General features: G+C 39.5%; 1 protein-coding gene across 4 annotated transcripts in view; it reads left to right on the top strand.

Annotated features, from left to right (window-relative positions):
• Positions 1-4,641, top strand: part of LOC141235453 (uncharacterized) — a 29,040-nt gene extending 24,399 nt beyond the window's left edge. For all 4 annotated transcript variants that reach the window (XM_073668134.1, XM_073668135.1, XM_073668133.1 and 1 more), the window contains one exon: positions 1,484-4,641. In XM_073668134.1, the coding sequence (XP_073524235.1) occupies positions 1,484-2,841 (1,358 nt within the window). In that variant the 3' untranslated portion in view covers positions 2,842-4,641. The remainder of the gene's footprint in view (positions 1-1,483) is intronic.
• The last annotated feature ends 14,126 nt before the right edge of the window (positions 4,642-18,767 follow it).

Below are 18,767 nucleotides of genomic sequence, written 5' to 3' on the forward strand. Positions count from 1 at the left end.
AAGGCAGAAAAGGAAACAAAGACGGGACCTGGCACCTTCAGAGTGCAAGCACACACTGAAGGAAAACACTATGCTCAGGCAGGGATAGAAGGGAGCTGCTGAGCTATATACCAAGTGACAGACAGCAATAGGCTGAGGACGCACAAGGGGTGTGACCCACAGCAGGTACAAAAGGCAGGAAGTGATCGGGCGCCGCCCTTAAGCAGCAGAAACAGACTCAAACAGACAGCATGGAGGGAAGCCAGAGAGACATTCTGGACAGGAGATCAAGTGCGCCCTCTTGCACAGTGGGTGATGGACCACCATGCAAGGACGCCGCCAGGTATGTTACACATGATATATCTCTAATATGTGAGTGGCTGATGGATGGCTGTAAAAAAATTTATTCATGCCTGTAGGAGATATGTTGGCATGACTCGAGCCCTGGTTTCATGGATTCACTCCACGTCATAAATTATATTATCAATTCTAAAGAATTTAGATACAATTTATCCTGAAATGGGGAGCACTAATACTTTCTCTAAATTTAAGGCACCTCAGCTCTGCACTGTTATAAAAAGTTCTCATTAAATGTATATTTCTTCTTGAAACTCATTTGACAGAAAATATTGGCCCTTACTATATTTTAAATTGCCAGGAGCTACCAAGAAGCATACTCTAATTATCCCAGAGAGGCTTCTCCACTAGTTACTTTTACTTTTTTTTATCTTTTCATTAGATGTGTTATTGTCTATAGTCAAAGTTTTGCCCATCACCCTTTAACCCCTCTACATGGATCTGTACATACACAAAGACCCCTAGACTTGCACTTGATGTTGCCTGCTGTTCTGTGGTGTGTGATGACAAGAAGAATAGTCAGGTTGCCGGATCAGAACCATGAGGGCAGAGAAAATACAAAATCAGAAGACACAATAGTAGTCAGAAAACTGGCTGGGATCACAAGAAGAAACTAAGAAGAAAATACACAACACGGGAGCTGAACACAGAAGACTTAACCAGCGGAGAACAAGGCTGTATCAGGCAGCTTCTGGCATTATGCATGAGCTTTAGTAGGGTGTGGTGCTTTCTATTTGGTAGGGAGCATATTTGACTTTGGAAGAGCGGATTTTGCTGGATTGGTTTATGGAAGTCATGTTGCTTTTCAAGAGTTTTTGAGCCACTAATGATGTGGAAACCTCTGTTTTTCCATTGGCAGATGATGGACCTGAGTGGAGGCTTGTTTTTTGTGATATGAGTAGAAATTTTTATTGGTATCATTTTCGCATTTTCATATTTGGGAGGCAGAATGAACAAACAGTTGAACATCAAGCTCTACTGGTTCATGCTATGAGGTTTTCTATTAGACTGTGAACTGTCATTGTCTTGGTGAATAATTCAATATTTTTACATAACTTGCCATTTGTTCCAACAGTTTAAGTAGAGATGTTCAAAAATATAAATTTCAAGAATATTTTATTCAAATATAATATTTTTTTTTACTTAGATGACTGTACTAGGAGATCAGAGGGACGGCTGACATCTTCAATTTTCAAATCAGATGAGGTTGAGTTCTCACAGGATACAATTGAAGGGAATGCTATTACTCCAAATATACCATCATCCCTTCACAGCAAAGATGTGTCATCTGATCCTTTGAAACAGGTCCTATCTTCTGATTCATTACCGACTACTAAGGAAAATAAAAGTCACAAAATAAGCATTAAAAAACTAACTGCTCCTAAAGCTAAGAAGCCATTTGCACGGTCAGAATATGGAAATAGTTTTCCCCTCAAAAAGTTTTTTCTTAAACATCAAAAAATTGACACAGCAAAGAATAGATTTTCTTGTTTCAAGTGTATGAAATGTTTTAACAAGAAAGCAAATCTTCTTAGTCACCAAAGAACTCACACAGGGGAGAAGCCTTTTTCATGTTCAGAATGTGGGAAATGTTTTAACCGGAAAGCGAATCTTGATAGACATCAGAGAACTCACACAGGAAAGATGCCTTTTTCATGTTCAGAATGTGGGAAATGTTTTAACCAGAAATCAGATCTTGTTAAACATCAGAGAACTCACACAGGGGAGAAACCTTTTTCCTGTTCAGAATGTGGGAAATGTTTTAACCAGAAATCAGATCTTGTTAAACATCAGAGAACTCACACAGCGGAGAAGCCTTTTTCATGTTCAGAATGTGGGAAATGTTTCACAGGGAAATCAAATCTTGTTAAGCACCAGAGAACTCACACAGGAGAAAAGCCTTTTTCATGTTCAGAGTGTGCAAAATGTTTTACATGGAAATCAGATCTTGTTAAACATCAGAGAATTCACACAGGGGAGAAACCTTTTTCATGTTCAGAATGTGGAAAATCTTTTAACCGGAAAGCGCATCTTTATAGACATCAGAGAACTCACACAGGAAAGATGCCTTTTTCATGTTCAGAATGTGGGAAATGTTTTAACCAGAAATCAGATCTTGTTACACATCAGAGAACTCACGCAGGGGAGAAGCCTTTTTCATGTTCTGAATGTGGAAAATGTTTTAACCGGAAAGTGAATCTTGATAGACATCAGAGAACTCACACAGGAAAGATGCCTTTTTCATGTTCAGAATGTGGGAAATGTTTTAAGCAGAAATCAGATCTTGTTACACATCAGAGAACTCACACAGGGGAGAAGCCTTTTTCATGTTCAGAATGTCGGAAATGTTTTAGCCAGAAATCAAATCTTCTTAGTCACCAGAGAACTCACACAGGGGAGAAGCCTTTTTCCTGTTCAGAATGTGTGAATTTTTTTAACCGGAAAGCGCATCTTGATAGACATCAAAGAATTCACATAGGGGAGAGGCCTTTTTTATATCCTTAATGTGGAAAATGTTTTACTTGAAAAGACACACTTTTAGCAAGAATAAATCTTGCTATAGACTGGAGGTAGCTTCCTGTGACCGAGAACAGTGACACCGTGTCCTTCCTGATCAGTGAGAGAACTGCTCTCTCCTCAAGCCCCACACTTATCTAACTGATTGGTGCAGAGGAGGAGAGGAAGGTACCGGGACCTGTACAGAGGCTTCATGTCCTGACTGAGTAGCTGAAGAACCTAGCTCATGGACCTTTCAGATCATGTAACACTGTTTTACATATTTTTAAAAGTTGTCAGGTTCCGTTATGAACTGAGCCATTTCTTAATGAGTTTGACCTCCTAAATTCAAATTGGACAATGAGTTTCCCTTTTACTGCTACATATAATTAATGATAAAAGTTTCAGTACTTTGAAACATTATTTTTGTAAATATACAGATGCAGAATATTTTGTTATGCCAATTTTCTGATATTTATTTAGAGAAAACTTAGAAACAATTCAAATAACTAAAACCTGTCTAAACCCTATTGCGAATTTTGAACAGTTATAGAAATTGCATTGCACCATAAAATTAATCCTCATTCAGTGACAACTGTTTTTTGCTTGTTTCTTGTACTCCTGTATCGGATCATCTCTTAAAATTATGGAACAGTAATCTGCAAGCATTGATGAAGTTCATTTTCCTTGATATCTTTTCTACATAGCTGCAATATCTTGGTTAGATCTCTCATCATCCTCGTCTCTCACAGTTTGGTGTAAGAAAATTCTAGAATGTAAGAAATTAATCATTAAGGACATGTTACAGCCAAGATCCTTATGTTTTGAGGAGAAATAACACCAACTCTTCATAGTTACTGTATCTGCTCGAGTTTGCCAAAAGTTAGTTACCACAAATGCAAATGTCAACCATACAGACTTTTTGTTGGCCTGGAACAAATGAAGAAACTCCTCATCTTGAAGAAGCTTACGAATCTGTATTCCAATAAAGAATCCTTCTTTTATTTGCTTCACTTAACCTTTGAAAGTTATCAATCAGATGCATGAATGCTTTTACATTTTTATCCATAGCCTTTACAAAGTTCTTCATTAGGCCCAACTTGATAAGATTTTGTTACCACCATTGCCTAGGTGGGTCCTCAACTTCTTGATGCAGGACAGTTTATTCCCTTGCTGAAGTGAATGTCGGAGAGGCCAGTCACTTTTTTTGTACAATATTCCCTTGCACGACTATCCCACTCACACAGAAAGCAGCAGTACTTTTGTGCAACAACTCTAACGACATATGTGAATAAGCAGATGTAGGAGCTCCTGCCGAGAATCTAGCCATTTATCCATACAGGACCTGACGACCATTTTGAAAATCGTCATACATCTACCAGTTAACCTTCTGAGTGTGGAGGTACTTTGCTCCAGGAGAAAAAAATGTCCAGGAAAAGCCACATAAAGACTGCGGGAGAAGCAGGCTTTCAGCTCCAAGATGACACCATGGTCGTCACGCTGGAGACAGATTGAGCAGGGGAGACGAGGAGGAGGGAAGTGGTATATTTCCCTATTTACTCCACATGAATAATTATCAGAAATTATTATACTAATATGTGACAGAAGATATTCTTATAATAGTTACAACTGTCACATTCATGATTATCCACAGTGTCTAAACTGTATAATTAATTATATTCAACTGAATTAGAATGTAGCGGTGACCCACAATGATTTCTTATAATTATTCATGTGGAGTAAATAGGGAAATATACATCTAAAAGGGACAGCACAATATAATTCCCCACCTCCAACTTTGAGGGACATGGGTGGTGGATCTGTATAATTTATTTGGCTGTGACATACAATACAGGACTTATAGGGTCAGAGTTTACAAATTAATATCGACCCCATATGCATCCACTTGGATGTATGTAAGAATTTGATTTTACAATTAAATACCAGTATTTTAATTGAATCAATATTAAAAGTTATATTTTATATCTATTCACACTCTCTTCCCCCTTTCCCCCTCCTTATGATTTATGATCTATTTTGGTGATGTTCACCAGTGTGGATATTGTCCAATAAATCGGACTTTACTGAGTTTAACTGACTCTAATTTAAATAATTGTCTGCACATTATATTAACATGTTTACATAAAAAGAGAACACAATTGTGTGAAACTGCAACTGAAAAAGTTCTATCTTTAGCTAAGGACTGTGAAGACCTGGGGTCTTCCGTTGGCATAATACTATTCAGACAACACAGTGTGAGGGTAAAGCAGTGTGGCAATATTTCATTGGATCACCAAACGGACATTAAACAGAACAGTCCCAGCAAATACCCAAGAGGGTACAACATTGCACAGTCTTGTCCTTCCACTGACTTGCCAGGGATAGAACTGCGATTTTGGGACTTCCAGGGCCAAATACCTCAGCCAGTGGCCCCCGCTTTTGGTGGGCGCCCACAGAGAGGAGGTAGCAGCAAGCTTAGGAAGCTGACAGTCCATAAAGGTACAAGGCCAGGAGACCCAAGGGTCCCACCCTGGCCTCTCCGAGAGTTTCCATGAGTTCTAGGCGACCAGTGGGTGCCACCTGGCAACCCCAAACAACATATCCATGGGGCCAGGTGACTTCATCGTCCCAGCCTGGTCTACCCAAATGTATCCATGGTTTCTCTGATGGTCAATGGAGCAGATCCATATCCTTCCAGTCAGGGCCGTACATCCTTAGGCCGGAATCATGTAGAATTCAAATCTGTGTCTCTCTGGATTGAGCAATGCTACCAAGCTGATGCCCTGAAGACTCTGACAGATTTTCAATTCTCACTGCTACAGAGGCATATGTCCCTTAAATAGTTACAGTTGTCCTTTCACGTACGCATCCACAGGTCAAGGATTAGGGAAGTTAGTATTCCACAGGGTTCATGTCTCATTGTTTGAGCATTTAATCAATTTATATAGTTGATATAGCAGGGGGGCTCTTGTAAATCAACATCTTGATGGCTTTAGTACAATATGCAATTAGCATAGTAACAAACATCATTGTTTAAAAACCAAGAGATATCAACATTCAGCTTTATACAAATAATCGTATGTCCTTCTTGACCAGCCACAAAAATACACGTACAGTACAGACCAAAAGTTTGGACACACCTTCTCATTTAAAGATTTTTCTGTATTTTCATGACTATGAAAATTGTACATTCACACTGAAGGCATCAAAACTATGAATTAGCACATGTGGAATTATATACTTAACAAAAAAGTGTGAAACCACTGAAAATATGTCTTATATTCTAGGTTCTTCAAAGTAGCCACCTTTTGCTTTGATGACTGCTTTGCACACTCTTGCTATTCTCTTGATGAGCTTCAAGAGGTAGTCACCGTAAATGGTCTTCCAACAATCTTGAAGGAGTTCTCATAGATGCTTAGCACTTGTTGGCCCTTTTGCCTTCACTCTGCGGTCCAGCTCACCCCAAACTATCTCGATTGGGTTCAGGTCTGGTGACTGTGGAGGCCAGGTCATCTGGTGTAGCACCCCATCACTCTCCCTCTTGGTCAAATAGCCCTTACACAGCCTGGAGGTGTGTTTGGGGTCATTGTCCTGTTGAAAAATAAATGATGGTCCAGCTAAACGCAAACCGGATGGAATAGCATGCCACTGCAAGATGCTGTGGTAGCCATGCTGGTTCAGTATGCCTTCAATTTTGAATAAATCCCCAACAGTGTCACCAGCAAAGCACCCCCACACCATCACACCTCCTCCGCCATGCAGCTATTTTACCATGAAGTCCTGCTGCACAAAGTCTCCTCTTAACAGTTGTTGTAGAGATGTGTCTGCTGCTAGAACTCTGTGTGGCATTGACCTGGTCTCTAATCTGAGCTGCTGTTAACCTGCAATTTCTGAGGCTGGTGACTCGGATAAACTTATCCTCAGAAGCAGAAGTGACTCTTGGTCTTCCTTTCCTGGGGAGGTCCTCATGTGAGCCAGTTTCTTTGTAGCGCTTGATGGTTTTTGCAACTGCAAATAATATAATGAATAAATCGAAAAAACTGCAACGAGACAGGGATGATTATCGTATTATAAAAAAGAAAGAAACACAAAGTGTACCCTGAGTGATCGAACAAAATCTAAAATTTCTCTACCTATACAACTAAAGAACAAGGCTAATGAATGTATTGATACAAATAAAAAAAAATATTGAAAAAAATGAAAATAATAATATCCAACCGAAGATAACAAATAACAAAATAATTGAGAAAGTCCTACCAAATAGAATTGAACCTTTATCAATTGCAACAGTTGAATCTACAAAAAGTACTGTGAGCAGGAGAACAAATTTGACAAACACTCCTCCTATACAAAATTCAAATACAATACTTCCATCTTCTGAATGGAAAACCTCTACCTTCATTTTGGTTCTTAATGCAAAACAAACATGTAGACAGCATTAGGCTAAATGAAGAAAGGGAAAGTGCTTGTGTAAGTAAAACTAAAACTGAGACAACTAGGGGCAATAAATTTAATAAAAGTCTAATTCCACCTAATGAAATTGAATCTCTTGCTCTAATCGAATTCTCAGATCCCATTTCTACTCCACTACTGGACCTCTCAATATATGACACTACATCAGATATTGTTTCCTCTACTAAAAAAAAACAAGCAATACTGTTATAGTGGACATTACCACAACTGGTACTAAAAGTCTGGTACCTTTTTTACCCCGGGCTGTGTCTCCCAAGAAAGGGCAATTAACCAATACTTCTCCCCCAAACCAGGGGAAAGAAAAAACCTACTAGAGGAACGTGAGAAGGAAGAAAAGAGGGAAAATAAACCTACCCCAAGCCCCAAACAATAATACTCACAAATATTTTTAATCTGTCGGACTACCTTTTATCAAATGATGAGAAATGAATGTTATCAAAAGGACTTTCCTTTTGTCCCACAAACAAACCCAAAGACTTTGATCTTTTTTTCTTCAGGTATTTACGAGGAAAATGACTGATTGATTCAAAAAACATTTTACAATAAAGTGAGAGAACAGCCTGTTTTATCTTCATCACAAACTGATTTACAATTTCATGTGAATGTAAAAACAAAATCCCATTTTTATCCGATAGAGAGTAAGTTACATCACATTAGCACCTTCCATGATATAGTTCTTGATAAATTAAAATAACTTACAATTAAAGGAAGCCCACCACAAAAAATAAAAATAATCTTTCAATATCTGAGAAAAAAAGCCCTACAATCCTTATGTAATAATGACAACTTAGTCATTAGAGCTGCTGATAAAGGTGGGATATAGTAATACAAAACTGCACAGATTATTGCAGAGAAGCATACAGGATAATATCAGACGTGGAATACTATCAGACAATTCCTTCAGACCCTTTACCTAAAGTGATGCTAATAAATAATAGTTTGATCAACAGAGCAATGGAGGAAAATATATTAAATCTAAAAGAAAAAAAGTTTCTCTTAATCAAAAATCCCACTACTCCCTTCTTTTATCACCTTCCAAAAATCCATAATAGTCTTACCAATCCCCCTGGAAGACCTATAATATCAGGCATTGGATCTCTGACGAGCAATCTGTCAGAATATATTGACACAATAATGCAGGATCATGTGTCAAAATTACCAAACGATCTAAAAGATTCTGCACAACTAATTCCACTTCTACAAGAGATACAATGGGAGCCGAATTATGGTTTTCTCACATTAGATGTATCATCTTTATATTCAAATATATCGGATTGACATGTTTCAAAAATATTTGGCCTTTGTCAGATTGTCCAGTAGACAAATCCTTCATCTACACAGGGCTATCCTTTATTTAAAAAAATAATTATTTTACATTTGAGGGTGAACATTACCATCAGACGCGAGGCACTGCGATGGGTTCAAAGGTCGCACCAACCTACGCGGATCTATTCATAGGGGTATTTGAGGAGATTTTTATTCAAAATAATAAATGGAAAAAGTATATAACTTTATATAAAAGGTTCATTGATGACCCGTTCTTTATATGGGACAATTGTAACAATAACATGCAATCCTTTATTAGGGACATAAATTCTAATAATTGGGGTATTTCCTTCTCACCCCTATATGATTTTGTAAATATAAATTTTTTGGATATAAATGTGTTTATTAAGGAATATTCCATATGTACGAAAACCTTTTTTTAAAAAGTTGACACAAACAGTTATATCCATTATAAAAGCGGACATTATGTGAAGTGGCTGTGAATTGTAGGGTTGACATTGATTTTATCCATACACTAACAAAATCTGTTCAGAGGTCAGCTTAGGGTTTACTGAATACACACACAGATTGCCAAAGGCCAATAGAGATCCCTAATATAGACCTAAAAATAAAACAGAACTTTTATTTCACTTATTAGATATAATGGAAGGACACATACACTAAAAACACACAGTACTGGATATTGTAATTCTTTCAGCGAAGGGTTAAATAACCCATAACTACTAAAGTGCTTGTGCTTCTATATTGATGGTTGTATATCAATTATTAATTATAATTCTTGGGGACCAGTCCTCAATCCAATCTTCTTCAGTGCGTTCTAGGATATAAGCATATAGGGAATTATGCTGTACATAACTAGGATATAGGGACTAGGATATAGGGAATTATGCAGCACATAACTGGGATATAGGGACTAGGATATAGGGAATTATGCTGTACATAACTAGGATATAGGGACTAGGATATAGGGAATTATGCCGTACATAGCTAGGATATAGGGACTAGGATATAGGGAATTATGCAGTACATAACTAGGATATAGGGACTAGGATATAGGGAATTATGCTGTACATAACTAGGATATAGGGACTAGGATATAGGGAATTATGCTGTACATAACTAGGATATAGGGACTAGGATATAGGGAATTATGCTGTACATAACTAGGATATAGGGACTAGGATATAGGGAATTATGCTGTACATAACTGGGATATAGGGATTAGGATATAGGGAATTATGCTGTACATAACTGGGATATAGGGACTAGGATATAGGGAATTATGCTGTACATAACTGGGATACAGGGACTAGGATATAGGGAATTATGTTGTACATAACTGGGATACAGGGACTAGGATATAGGGAATTATGCTGTACATAACTAGGATATAGGGACTAGGATATAGGGAATTATGCTGTACATAACTGGGATATTGGGACTAGGATATAGGGAATTATGTTGTACATAACTGGGATATAGGGACTAGGATATAGGGAATTATGCTGTATATAACTGGGATATAGGGACTAGGATATAGGGAATTATGCTGTACATAACTAGGATATAGGGACTAGGATATAGGGAATTATCCTGTACATAACTGGGATATAGGGACTAGGATATAGGGAATTATGCAGTACATAACTGGGATATAGGGACTAGGATATAGGGAATTATGCTGTACATAACTGGGATATAGTGATTAGGATATAGGGAATTATGCTGTACATAACTGGGATATAGGGACTAGGATATAGGGAATTATGCTGTACATAACTGGGATATAGGGACTAGGATATAGGGAATTATGCAGTACATAACTGGGATATAGGGACTAGGATATAGGGAATTATGCAGTACATAACTGGGATATAGGGACTAGGATATAGGGAATTATGCTGTACATAACTGGGATATAGGGACTAGGATATAGGGAATTATGCTGTACATAACTAGGATATAGGGACTAGGATATAGGGAATTATGCTGTACATAACTGGGATATTGGGACTAGGATATAGGGAATTATGTTGTACATAACTGGGATATAGGGACTAGGATATAGGGAATTATGCTGTACATAACTGGGATATAGGGACTAGGATATAGGGAATTATGCTGTACATAACTAGGATATAGGGACTAGGATATAGGGAATTATGCTGTACATAACTGGGATATAGGGACTAGGATATAGGGAATTATGCAGTACATAACTGGGATATAGGGACTAGGATATAGGGAATTATGCTGTACATAACTGGGATATAGTGATTAAGATATAGGGAATTATGCTGTACATAACTGGGATATAGGGACTAGGATATACGGAATTATGCTGTACATAACTAGGATATAGGGACTAGGATATAGGGAATTATGCAGTACATAACTGGGATATAGGGACTAGGATATAGGGAATTATGCTGTACATAACTGGGATATAGGGACTAGGATATAGGGAATTATGCTGTACATAACTAGGATATAGGGACTAGGATATAGGGAATTATGCTGTACATAACTGGGATATAGGGACTAGGATATAGGGAATTATGCTGTACATAACAGGGATATAGGGACTAGGATATAGGGAATTATTCTGTACATAACTGGGATATAGGGACTAGGATATAGGGAATTATGCTGTACATAACTGGGATATAGGGACTAGGATATAGGGAATTATGCTCTACATAACTAGGATATAGGGAATTATGCTGTACATAACTGGGATACAGGGACTAGGATATAGGGAATTATGCTGTACATAACTGGGATATAGGGACTAGGATATAGGGAATTATGCAGTACATAACTAGGATATAAGGACTAGGATATAGGGAATTATGTTGTACATAACTGGGATATAGGGACTAGGATATAGGGAATTATGCAGTACATAACTGGGATATAGGGACTAGGATATAGGGAATTATGTTGTACATAACTGGGATATAGGGACTAGGATATAGGGAATTATGCAGTACATAACTGGGATATAGGGACTAGGATATAGGGAATTATGCTGTACATAACTGGGATATAGTGATTAGGATATAGGGAATTATGCTGTACATAACTGGGATATAGGGACTAGGATATAGGGAATTATGCTGTACATAACTGGGATATAGGGACTAGGATATAGGGAATTATGCAGTACATAACTGGGATATAGGGACTAGGATATAGGGAATTATGCTGTACATAACTGGGATATAGGGACTAGGATATAGGGAATTATGCTGTACATAACTAGGATATAGGGACTAGGATATAGGGAATTATGCTGTACATAACTGGGATATTGGGACTAGGATATAGGGAATTATGTTGTACATAACTGGGATATAGGGACTAGGATATAGGGAATTATGCTGTACATAACTAGGATATAGGGACTAGGATATAGGGAATTATGCTGTACATAACTGGGATATTGGGACTAGGATATAGGGAATTATGTTGTACATAACTGGGATATAGGGACTAGGATATAGGGAATTATGCTGTACATAACTGGGATATAGGGACTAGGATATAGGGAATTATGCTGTACATAACTAGGATATAGGGACTAGGATATAGGGAATTATGCTGTACATAACTGGGATATAGGGACTAGGATATAGGGAATTATGCAGTACATAACTGGGATATAGGGACTAGGATATAGGGAATTATGCTGTACATAACTGGGATATAGGGACTAGGATATAGGGAATTATGCTGTACATAACTGGGATATAGGGACTAGGATATAGGGAATTATGCTGTACATAACTAGGATATAGGGACTAGGATATAGGGAATTATGCTGTACATAACTAGGATATAGGGACTAGGATATAGGGAATTATGCTGTACATAACTGGGATATAGGGACTAGGATATAGGGAATTATGCTGTACATAACAGGGATATAGGGACTAGGATATAGGGAATTATTCTGTACATAACTAGGATATAGGGACTAGGATATAGGGAATTATGCTGTACATAACTGGGATATAGGGACTAGGATATACGGAATTATGCTGTACATAACTAGGATATAGGGACTAGGATATAGGGAATTATGCAGTACATAACTGGGATATAGGGACTAGGATATAGGGAATTATGCTGTACATAACTGGGATATAGGGACTAGGATATAGGGAATTATGCTGTACATAACTAGGATATAGGGACTAGGATATAGGGAATTATGCTGTACATAACTGGGATATAGGGACTAGGATATAGGGAATTATGCTGTACATAACAGGGATATAGGGACTAGGATATAGGGAATTATTCTGTACATAACTGGGATATAGGGACTAGGATATAGGGAATTATGCTGTACATAACTGGGATATAGGGACTAGGATATAGGGAATTATGCTCTACATAACTAGGATATAGGGAATTATGCTGTACATAACTGGGATACAGGGACTAGGATATAGGGAATTATGCTGTACATAACTGGGATATAGGGACTAGGATATAGGGAATTATGCAGTACATAACTAGGATATAAGGACTAGGATATAGGGAATTATGTTGTACATAACTGGGATATAGGGACTAGGATATAGGGAATTATGCAGTACATAACTGGGATATAGGGACTAGGATATAGGGAATTATGTTGTACATAACTGGGATATAGGGACTAGGATATAGGGAATTATGTTGTACATAACTGGGATATAGGGACTAGGATATAGGGAATTATGCAATACATCACTGGGATATAGGGACTAGGATATAGGGAATTATGCTGTACATAACTAGGATATAGGGACTAGGATATAGGGAATTATGCTGTACATAACTAGGATATAGGGACTAGGATATAGGGAATTATGCTGTACATAACTGGGATATAGGGATTAGGATATAGGGAATTATGCTGTACATAACTGGGATATAGGGACTAGGATATAGGGAATTATGCTGTACATAACTGGGATACAGGGACTAGGATATAGGGAATTATGTTGTACATAACTGGGATACAGGGACTAGGATATAGGGAATTATGCTGTACATAACTAGGATACAGGGACTAGGATATAGGGAATTATGCTGTACATAACTGGGATATTGGGACTAGGATATAGGGAATTATGCTGTACATAACTGGGATATAGGGACTAGGATATAGGGAATTATGCTGTACATAACTAGGATATAGGGACTAGGATATAGGGAATTATGCTGTACATAACTGGGATATAGGGACTAGGATATAGGGAATTATGCAGTACATAACTGGGATATAGGGACTAGGATATAGGGAATTATGCTGTACATAACTGGGATATAGTGATTAGGATATAGGGAATTATGCTGTACATAACTGGGATATAGGGACTAGGATATAGGGAATTATGCTGTACATAACTAAGATATAGGGACTAGGATATAGGGAATTATGCAGTACATAACTGGGATATAGGGACTAGGATATAGGGAATTATGCTGTACATAACTGGGATATAGGGACTAGGATATAGGGAATTATGCTGTACATAACTAGGATATAGGGACTAGGATATAGGGAATTATGCTGTACATAACTGGGATATAGGGACTAGGATATAGGGAATTATGCTGTACATAACAGGGATATAGGGACTAGGATATAGGGAATTATTCTGTACATAACTGGGATATAGGGACTAGGATATAGGGAATTATGCTGTACATAACTGGGATATAGGGACTAGGATATAGGGAATTATGCTCTACATAACTAGGATATAGGGAATTATGCTGTACATAACTGGGATACAGGGACTAGGATATAGGGAATTATGCTGTACATAACTGGGATATAGGGACTAGGATATAGGGAATTATGCAGTACATAACTAGGATATAAGGACTAGGATATAGGGAATTATGTTGTACATAACTGGGATATAGGGACTAGGATATAGGGAATTATGCAGTACATAACTGGGATATAGGGACTAGGATATAGGGAATTATGTTGTACATAACTGGGATATAGGGACTAGGATATAGGGAATTATGTTGTACATAACTGGGATATAGGGACTAGGATATAGGGAATTATGCAATACATAACTGGGATATAGGGACTAGGATATAGGGAATTATGCTGTACATAACTAGGATATAGGGACTAGGATATAGGGAATTATGCTGTACATAACTAGGATATAGGGACTAGGATATAGGGAATTATGCTGTACATAACTAGGATATAGGGACTAGGATATAGGGAATTATGCTGTACATAACTGGGATATAGGGATTAGGATATAGGGAATTATGCTGTACATAACTGGGATATAGGGACTAGGATATAGGGAATTATGCTGTACATAACTGGGATACAGGGACTAGGATATAGGGAATTATGTTGTACATAACTGGGATACAGGGACTAGGATATAGGGAATTATGCTGTACATAACTAGGATACAGGGACTAGGATATAGGGAATTATGCTGTACATAACTGGGATATTGGGACTAGGATATAGGGAATTATGCTGTACATAACTGGGATATAGGGACTAGGATATAGGGAATTATGCTGTACATAACTAGGATATAGGGACTAGGATATAGGGAATTATGCTGTACATAACTGGGATATAGGGACTAGGATATAGGGAATTATGCAGTACATAACTGGGATATAGGGACTAGGATATAGGGAATTATGCTGTACATAACTGGGATATAGTGATTAGGATATAGGGAATTATGCTGTACATAACTGGGATATAGGGACTAGGATATAGGGAATTATGCTGTACATAACTAAGATATAGGGACTAGGATATAGGGAATTATGCAGTACATAACTGGGATATAGGGACTAGGATATAGGGAATTATGCAGTACATAACTGGGATATAGGGACTAGGATATAGGGAATTATGCTGTACATAACTGGGATATAGGGACTAGGATATAGGGAATTATGCTGTACATAACTAGGATATAGGGACTAGGATATAGGGAATTATGCTGTACATAACTGGGATATAGGGACTAGGATATAGGGAATTATGCTGTACATAACAGGGATATAGGGACTAGGATATAGGGAATTATTCTGTACATAACTGGGATATAGGGACTAGGATATAGGGAATTATGCTGTACATAACTGGGATATAGGGACTAGGATATAGGGAATTATGCTGTACATAACTGGGATATAGGGACTAGGATATAGGGAATTATGCTCTACATAACTAGGATATAGGGAATTATGCTGTACATAACTGGGATGCAGGGACTAGGATATAGGGAATTATGCTGTACATAACTGGGATATAGGGACTAGGATATAGGGAATTATGTTGTACATAACTGGGATGCAGGGACTAGGATATAGGGAATTATGCTGTACATAACTGGGATATAGGGACTAGGATATAGGGAATTATGTTGTACATAACTGGGATATAGGGACTAGGATATAGGGAATTATGCTGTACATAACTGGGATATAGGGACTAGGATATAGGGAATTATGCTGTACATAATTAGGATATAGGGACTAGGATATAGGGAATTATGCTGTACATAACTGGGATATAGGGATTAGGATATAGGGAATTATGCTGTACATAACTGGGATATAGGGACTAGGATATAGGGAATTATGCTGTACATAACTGGGATATAGGGACTAGGATATAGGGAATTATGCTGTACATAACTGGGATATAGGGACTAGGATTTAGGGAATTATTCTGTACATAATTAGGATAGGATATAGGGAATTATGCTGTACATAACTGGGATATAGGGACTACAGGGCAGGCGTCAGCACCCGGGCAAATGCTGGGGCCCTGAGCAGGCAGAGGGGCCCACTGGCGGTCGCGCACCCCGCCGGGCTATGGGTGGAGGAGAGCGGTGTCAGCGCCCGCCCTTCTCCCCCGCTTGCTCAGGGCCCCGGCAGCTGGATACTTACCTCTCCCCGTGCCTCCGCAGATGAGCTGTCTTCCTGCTCTGCGCTCCCTGTGACGTCTCAGGTCAGAGGGTGCGGTGACGTCTTTACACCGCGCCCTCCCCTGAGCCGTCACAGGGAGCGCTGAGCGGGAAGACACCGACAACGCTGGAGTTCGGAGCCGAGCGGCGGGCAGCAGGCAGCGGGCAGCAGGTAGCAGGTGAGGAGAAGGGAGGTGAGTATTTGATTTTTTTTTTTAATGTATGGAGGCATGGGGCATTATAAAGAGGGGAGGGGGTGGCATCCTGCATGGGGCATTATAAAGAGGAGGGGTGACAGCCTGCATGGGGCATTATAAAGAGGGGGGGGATTCCTGCATGGGGCATTATAAAGAGGAGGGGTGACAGCCTGCATGGGGCATTATAAGGTGGGGAACAGCCTACATGGGGCATTATAAAGAGGGGGGGGGGGATTCCTGCTTGGGGCATTATAATGATGAGGGGTGACAGCCTGCATGGGGCATTATAAGGTGGGGACCAGCCTGCATGGGGCATTATAAGGTGGGGAACAGCCTGCATGGGGCATTATAAAGAGAGGGGGGGGACATCCTGCATGGGGCATTATAAAGAGGAGGGGTGACAGCCTGCATGGGGCATTATGTGGGGGGTAACAGCCTGCATGGAGCATTAAAAGGGGGGGGCCTGTATGGGGCATTATGTGGGGGGGAACAGCCTGCATGGAGCATTATAAGGTGGGGGCAGCCTGTATGGGGCATTATGTGGAGGGTAACATCCTGCATGGAGCATTAAAAGGGGGGGCCTGTATGGGGCATTATGTGGGGGGGAACAGCCTGCATGGAGCATTATAAGGGGGGGGAGCCTGTATGGGGCATTATGTGGGGGGTAACAGCCTGCATGCAGTATTATATGGGGGCCAGTATCCTGTATGGAGCGTTATAAGGGGACCGGTATCCTGTATGGAGCGTTATATGGGGGCCAGTATCCTGTATGGAGTTTTATAAGGGGACCAGTATCCTGTATGGAGCGTTATATGGGGGCCAGTATCCTGTATGGAGCTTTATAAGGGGACCAGTATCCAGTATGGAGCGTTATATGGGGGCCAGTATTCTGTATGGAGCCTTATATGGGGGCCAGTATTCCTTATGGAGCCTTATATGGGGGCCAGTATTCCATATGGAGCCTTATATAGGGGCCAGTATTCCATATGGGGCCTTATATGGGGGCCAGTATTCCGTATGGAGCCTTATATGGGGGCCAGTATTCCGTATGGAGCCTTATATGGGGGCCAGTATTCCGCATGGAGCCTTATATGGGGGTCAGTATTCCGCATGGAGCCTTATATGGGGGTCAGTATTCCGCATGGAGCCTTATATGGGGGTCAGTGTTCCGTATGGGGCCTTATATTGGGGCCAGTATTCCTTATGGGGCCTTATATGGGGGCCAGTATTCCGTATGGGGTTTTATATGGGGGCCAGTATTCCGTATGGGGCCTTATATGGGGGCAAGTATTCCGTATGGGGCCTTATATGGGGGCCAGTATTCCGTATGAAGCGTTATATGGGGGCCAGTATTCCGTATGGGCGTTATATGGGGGCCACTATTCTGTGTGGAGGGATTCACCGGTTTCTGAGCTATTGTGCAATTTACAATAGATATCACTCATGTAATGTATGAAGTGAAATCTTTGCATTGTACTATATATATATATTTCTCCGCCGTATCTCTGCATCATGAATCGTGGTATGTGTTAAAGGGGCCCACTGAGACTCTTTCGCCCAGGGCCCAGAAAAACCTGGAGCCGGCCCTGAGGGACTAGGTTATAGGGAATTATGCTGTACATAACTCGGATATAGGGACTAGGATATAGGGAATTATGCTGTACATAACTGGGATATAGGGACTAGGATATAGGGAATTATGCTGTACATAACTGGGATATAGGGACTAGGATATAGGGAATTATGCTGTACATAACTAGGATATAGGGACTAGGATATAGGGAATTATCCTGTACATAACTGGGATATAGGGACTAGGATATAGGGAATTATGCAGTACATAACTGGGATATAGGGACTAGGATATAGGGAATTATGCTGTACATAACTGGGATATAGTGATTAGGATATAGGGAATTATGCTGTACATAACTGGGATATAGGGACTAGGATATAGGGAATTATGCTGTACATAACTGGGATATAGGGACTAGGATAT

This window comes from Phyllobates terribilis, unplaced genomic scaffold (assembly GCF_046119375.1).
Source record: "Phyllobates terribilis strain yellow unplaced genomic scaffold, ASM4611937v1 Scaffold_673__1_contigs__length_839561, whole genome shotgun sequence".
Lineage (NCBI taxonomy): Eukaryota > Metazoa > Chordata > Amphibia > Anura > Dendrobatidae > Phyllobates > Phyllobates terribilis.